The sequence below is a fragment of the Poromitra crassiceps genome (assembly GCF_964638095.1).
Source record: "Poromitra crassiceps genome assembly, chromosome: 2".
NCBI classification, from domain to species: domain Eukaryota; kingdom Metazoa; phylum Chordata; class Actinopteri; order Beryciformes; family Melamphaidae; genus Poromitra; species Poromitra crassiceps.
The window spans coordinates 71,780,621-71,788,051 of NC_139624.1; the positions used below are offsets into that span (position 1 = coordinate 71,780,621).

General features: G+C 42.1%; 1 protein-coding gene across 1 annotated transcript in view; it reads right to left on the reverse strand.

Moving 5' to 3' along the window:
- The window catches only part of ncoa2 (nuclear receptor coactivator 2), a 171,018-nt gene that overhangs the window by 106,119 nt on the left and 57,468 nt on the right, over positions 1 to 7,431 (reverse strand). The window contains exon 3 of the mRNA XM_083632246.1: positions 1,803 to 1,910. Coding sequence (XP_083488372.1) covers positions 1,803 to 1,891 — 89 coding nt within the window. The 5' untranslated portion in view covers positions 1,892 to 1,910. The remainder of the gene's footprint in view (positions 1 to 1,802; positions 1,911 to 7,431) is intronic.

The following is a 7,431-nucleotide window of genomic DNA, read 5'->3' on the forward strand; positions in this document are numbered from 1 at the left end:
ACTGTATGTACTGTACATTACTCACTACTGTATGTACTGTACGTTACTCGTTACTGTATGTACTGTACGTTACTCACTACTGTATGTACTGTACGTTACTGTATGTACTGTACGTTACTCACTACTGTATGTACTGTAAGTTACTCACTACTGTATGTACTGTACGTTACTCACTACTGTATGTACTGTACGTTACTCGTTACTGTATGTACTGTACGTTACTCACTACTGTATGTACTGTACGTTACTGTATGTACTGTCCGTTACTCACTACTGTATGTACTGTACGTTACTCACTACTGTATGTACTGTACGTTACTCACTACTGTATGTACTGTAAGTTACTCGTTACTGTATGCACTGTACGTTACTCACTATTGTATGTACTGTACGTTACTCACTACTGTATGTACTGTACGTTACTCACTACTGTATGTACTGTACGTTACTCACTACTGTATGTACTGTACGTTACTCACTACTGTATGTACTGTACGTTACTCACTACTGTATGTAATGTACGTTACTCACTACTGTATGTACTGTATGTTACTCACTACTGTATGTAATGTACGTTACTCACTACTGTATGTACTGTACGTTACTCACTACTGTATGTACTGTACGTTACTCGTTTACTGTATGTACTGTACGTTACTCACTACTGTATGTACTGTACATTACTCACTACTGTATGCACTGTACGTTACTCACTACTGTATGTACTGTACGTTACTCACTACTGTATGTACTGTACGTTACTCACTACTGTATGTAATGTACGTTACTCACTACTGTATGTACTGTAGGTTACTCACTACTGTATGTACTGTACGTTACTCACTACTGTATGTACTGTACGTTACTCACTACTATATGTAATGTACGTTACTCACTACTGTATGTACTGTACGTTACTCACTACTACAGTACGTTACTCACTACTGTAGGTACTGTACATTACTCACTACTGTATGTACTGTACGTTACTCACTACTGTATGTACTGTACGTTACCCAGGGCCCATTGATGATGTCGGGGCTGCGTTTGTTACACTATAAACACTATAACCATCTTTAATAAGCGCTAAGGTCATCTTTGTTCTGATGTCTTACAATGGGACAGAGATGGTTGCAAGAGTGTTTGGAGTAGGGATGTTCATCAATTATCGAAAATCGATAATTGATCGTTAAGGATTGGAATCGATCCTGTGGCATTTGGATCGATTTTTTAATTATTTAAAAAAAAAAAAAAAAAAATTTTTTTTTTTTTTTTTTGGACTAGGTTTGGGTGGAATTCGTTCCTCCTCGCCCCACTCCATTGCACAGCCGACTAACGTGAGGTGGAGCTTCATATAGTCTCTAGTTTTCTGGCTGGGCACGGGCCTTTGTGCCAACAAAACTGTTTTAAACATGGGAAATTCACACCGGCATGCGCCGGGGACAGCAGTGTTGGAGAGGAGACACATTGAAATAAAGAGTTCATTGAGGAGAACACGTTGTCTTTCGTATTTTCTGCCATAGGCATTCATTTTGTAAAAAAAAATATATATATATATATATATATATATATTAAAAATTTTCTAAGTATTAATATGATCGATAATTGATTGATTGATTGATCGATAATCGATAATTGATCGTTAATTTTCACCGATTATCGATTTTGGAAAATTTTCAAAATGAACATCCCTAGTTTGGAGATCTGAACTAGACTCAAGGACGGACAAGAACGGACTTGAAATGTTTTTTCTGTGTGTGCTTATTTGGCCTTGCTTGTGCGGCTGGAAGTGGGAGACTTACCTGGGTCCTAGGAGTTCAGCAGAACATTCTTTGCGTTTTCGCGACTCTGCCCTGGCAGGGTCAGATGGGTTTTCACCGACTCCACTCATCCTCAATGCATATCAGCGTCTGGAAAAGCAACACACACACAGGCGACAGTTTTTAATATGAATGAAACATCTTTTGATGGATTGACTCAACTATGAAATTATGTTAAAACAACTAATTGATTGATTGATTGATTGACTGATTTTATTCTGGATAAAAAACAACAAAATCCAAGGGATAGACATGTAAAAGTGTAAACACTTATTTCCAACATGGTCCCCGGTCTTAAAAAGAGGACATACAGTAACACATAGTATCATATAAACAATACAGAACAGTCAAGGATCAAAAGAACAAGAGATATAAACCAACATGAGTTGAAAAAGCATTTGAACAAAAGGCTCAACACATGACTCTAGCTTAGTCAGCAAGAGTTTTTCACAAGCTTTTAAAAACCATTCAGAGAATTTGGAGACTTAATTTAATTAGGGATCTTGTTCCACTACTCCCCCCCCCCACCCAGTATAGAGGAATGTACTTCTCCCAACTTTGCTTTTCAAATTGGGAAGTTTCAAGTTTGCTACACTAGCCCTTGTGTTCAGGCTATGAGTGTCCCGAACAGGCTGAAAGCACTTAGTAAAATAATTAGGACAAAGGTCCTATTTTATAGACCATGGTAAGTTTTAACTGTTGTACTCTATTTTCAACTATTTAAAATGAGTTGGGCTAATGTGCGTTCTTGGACTGAGGTTAAGGATGACCCTCATTAGTTTATTTATTTATTTTTTAGCCTGTCTTTTGATTTGTTTTGGTTATACCACTGTACCAGGATATACAGGTGTAGTCATAGTGACAGTGAATTATAGACGTAGCTAAAGTTCTCATGGTCGTCTTGTCCAGGAACTTAGATATTCTTGACAAGTACTTTGTCCTTGAGTGAATTTTCCCAATAACAGAGAGGGCCATAGCTTCACTCATCATACACTGATCCAACTGACTGATACGTTACACAACAAGCACACGCGCACACACACACACACACACACACACACACACACACACACACACACACACACACACACACTTTCACGCCCCTGTTCTGGGGGCACAGGTTGATATACTCCAGGAGAAATGAGTGAAAATGGAACGGAGAAAGAGATTCAATCATTTGTGTGTGATGGTGCAGCTCTCCCCAGAGAGGCAGAAACCAGAGCACACAGCAGCGCCGGGCACACAGCAGCGCCGAGCACACAGCAGCGCCGGGCACACAGCAGCGCCGGGCACACAGCCCCAGACTGTGTGCTCAACCGTGCACTAGGGCTGGGTCGGTTTGAAAATTTTAAAACCGGTTCGATATTGCCGTCTAAACCGGATCGAACCGGTATACCGATTTTTTTTGTAATTAAAAAATAAAAAAAAATAATTTTTTTTTTTTTTTTTTTTTTTTTTTTTTCTCCAAGCAGGGCTCTCGAGTGTGGCCCATAACTGTCTGTAGTGCAACTTCAGTCCACCTGATAGCGATAATACACCTCTAAGCTGGTATTGTCAACCAGCAATGATACTGAATAAAAAGAAGCAGGACACCTGTGTAACAAACACCCTGTATTTATTTCTCATAACTATTCAGCTCAACTTTTCTTCTAAACATCAAAATAATAAATGAAATAAGACTTCTGCCTATAGTGCAACTTGAGAAAAAGGCTAATAAAAACACAAGCAGTGCAATCAGAATGGATTGGCTTACAGCTGAGCTGCCTTATAAACTTCAAAACTCACAAATTCACACAATATAGGGCCTAGGCATGGGTCGGTTTGAACATTTTGAAACCGGTTCGATATTCCCCAAAAAAACGTATCAAAGCGGCTGCAGTTGGTGGCGATAATGCACCTCTAAGCTGGTATGCTGCCAACCAGCACGAACACTGAATACAAATAAGCAGAACCTTTTAACTGTAACAACACACTGTTTTTATTTCTCATAACTATTCAGCTTAACTTTTCTTCAAACATCAACATAATAAACAAAATAAGACTTTTGCCTACTAGTGCAACTTGAGAAGAGGCTAATACGAACAATAGTGCAATCAGAATGGACTGGCAAAAAAAAAAAAAAAAAAAAACTTAAAAAAAAAAAAAAAAAAAAAAAATTTTTTTTTTTTTTTTTTTTAGGTTTTTTCGGTTTGCACGTGATCAAACCGGTTTGGGCTCGTATACCGAACCGAACCGGTAAAACCGGAAATCGACCCATGCCTACCGTGCACCAAGAAAAACCCATCCGTTACCATACCAAGCAAAGCAAAGCCAACTCACAGCAAAATGCAGAGGTGGTTTACAAACACACCATCTATCCATGTTTACCCAGTGCCTCTCTGAGTGCCTGTGTAGGTACAGGATCGGCTCGCCCTACCGGACATGCTCGGCTAAGAGGTCCACAACTACAGATGAAGTTAAACTCTCACAACATTTATTTTCAAAAAAGTAAGGTTCATGTTTATGAGAAATGGTCCTACACTAAGTTGAATCATGATCATCATATTTTTCATGTCTATCATGTCTGATAACATCAGTAGCTTAGCTTGTTAGCTCATCTAAAGCAGTCGGCCATTTTGCTCACGTTAATCCCACGTGCCCGACGTACAGCCAATCACAATGCGTGCCCGAGCCGATCTTGTGGCCAACACCTGCATTTGGCCTGTAAAATTCACTTGAACCCTAAATAAAATGTCAGAATCCAATGATGCCTGCTTATGGTAGCTTGAGCTGTACTTAGAGCTAAAGGTCTTGAGTGAGCAAGAACTCATTCAATGACCGTTTTGTCTGATCCAAAATAGGGCTGTTCGATTTTGCCTAAAAATTAAATTGACGATTTTTCCTCTGAAAACTCGATTTTCGATTTCGATTTTTTTATACTACGGTATTATACTTCTCTAAACATTTGTTGCCTTGCAGAGCTCTTTTTTCCCTATTTTTTTCACAAGTGACAAATTACGCTTTTACTCTGAAGGCAGAACAACCCAACTTCCTGTTTTAGCCTAACTTGCTATGCCTAACTTCCTGGCTGTTGCTTGCTAACCTGCAGTCACTTGACACTGGTGGATTTGCGCTTTTGGAGGTGAGTCCTAACGTTACTCAGTGGGCTCACGTGTTGTTATGTGAACTAAAGGCAACATTTCAGCGTCCAGTGATAACGTCTTTGTTCGTGCACGCGCTTGTGTGTGTTGTGGTAATCGTTATCTTGCACAGCCCGCCCCGCAGTGCAACACGCTGCTCAGTGCTCACACACTGTGCTTTTTGGAGGGGTTGAAATAAGTTAATTGCTGCCGTCTTTAGTAGCCAGCAGTAGTCACAGCCTCCCAGAGAGACTTTACAGCGGGGAGAAAGGGAGTAGCTACAGCACGCGTACATGACAGAGAGCTGCCCCGCCATAACGTAATTACCCTAGTTTAAAAAAATCTATTTTACGATTTTCATTTTTTTAACATCGTCCTAACTACGGTAATTAATTCGATTACGATTCAAAATTGATTTATCGAGCAGCCCTAATCCAAAATGACAAGCTGACTGAAAGCTGTTGCCCTTACTGACACTCCACACACAGCTATATTGGGCTTCCCTTCTTCCACATCAGATGCCATTAGGCTAGGCTACACATTTATATTGTGTCCTTATTACAATCGGCCTCGGCTGGGTCTACTGGGCGAGGGTGTATGATGTTGTCAGACCCGAAACACCCCACGACCCCAGTCAACATCACTGATGACGCGTCCCAGCGAATGCTGTAGCATGTATACTGAAACCTACAATCCTGGCTCCCCCTGGCCAGTGACACTTAGGAATAGACTAGGTGACAACCAAGTATAGTTTGGTGACGAGCTGGAGAGACAGTTGACGGTCGGAGAGACGGCATCCGGTACGGGATGGGTTTTAGCACCCCAGCCTGGCTCTCTCGTGAGGGAGAAATCCACAAACGCTACGGATCAGCCTCCTGAATATCTGCGTAAACATCGGCGCGGCCTGGGGTCCTTCAGGCTAGAGCGAGGTGCTCGCCGCAGGTGAATGACGTGCAGCGCACAGGCCTTCTTGAGGCATCCTCTCTGCCCATGGTACGGCATGGTAGGATTGCCTTTTTCCGCAGGAGGTTCTGGTGAGACGAAGTAGGTGCCCGGCCTGGAATCACCCCACAGGGCCTTAGACCTCCATGCACCGAAGGTCTCTCAATACTGCGGTGTAGCACTAAACTCTATTGCAGCGGATTGGGCGTGATCAACCCTTCCGTGGGCAACGTTGCAGACAGAGTAGGAAGGCTGATCCGTGAGCGGCTGCTTCTGGGACGCGGGTCGGGGTCATAATCGGCCTCGGCTGGGTCTACTGGGCGAGGGTGTATGATGTTGTCAGACCCGAAACACCCCACGACCCCAGTCAACATCACTGATGACGCATCCCAGCGCATGCTGTAGCATGTATACTGAAACCTACAATCCTGGCTCCCCCTGGCCAGTGACACTTAGGAATAGACTAGGTGACAACCAAGTATAGTTTGGTGACAAGCTGGAGAGACAGTTGACGGTCGGAGAGACGGCATCCGGTACAGGATGGGTTTTAGCACCCCAGCCTGGCTCTCTCGTGAGGGAGAAATCCACAAACGCTACGGATCAGCCTCCTGAAAATCTGCGTAAACATCGGCGCGGCCTGGGGTCCTTCAGGCTAGAGTGAGGTGCTCGGCGCAGGTGAATGACGTGCAGCGCACAGGCCTCCTTGAGGCATCCTCCCTGCCCATTTGACCCCAGTCAACATCACTGATGACGCGTCCCAGCGCTGGCTGTAGCATGTATACTGAAACAAACTACAGAGATAATATGTCAGTTGAGAACCCCCGTAGAGTTCTTGTCTCTCATAAGATCTTGAACATTCTCCATACGATAGTTACATCTTTTATTCCTCTCTCTCCCTCCCTCTTCTCCTGCAAGTCAGCACAGGCTGCTCTTCATGGCACCAAATGAAAGGCGATCAATTATTGAACAGTAATGCCTTATTAATTACCATCACCACCATCTGCACCAAAATGTGATGGTGAATGGAGATGGCTTTCATTATGGGTGTGGGTATATCCAATCTACTGCAGAGAAGATACATACACATGTACATTCTTGTGTCTCTATGTTCTTCTCAACCAAATGGTGACCTCTAAAAAAGAAAAGAAAAAGTATGCTAACTATTCTTGTTGGTTCAGGTAACAGATGTGTAGGGATGTAACGATAACCGGTTTTAATGATAACTGATCAAATCCCTTATGATAACCGTACCGTTTCAAATTTTCATTATCATTAAAACCGTGGATTACAGTGCTTTGAAAAACATGGTAAATACTGTCCATCATCAACCAAAGTTGGCAACGGTCTCCCAGATGCAGACGTGCAGCCTTGGAGAAATGATTTCAGTTGAGTGTATCAATCCTTTTTGGGTCGGAGTTTTCAATATAAAACGTTGTAAAATGATTTCAGTGAGATTTTCAGATTTTTTTTACGAATACCATGATAATACGATAACCGTGATAATTTTGGTCATGATAATCGTGATGTGAAATTTTCATACCGTCCGTTAC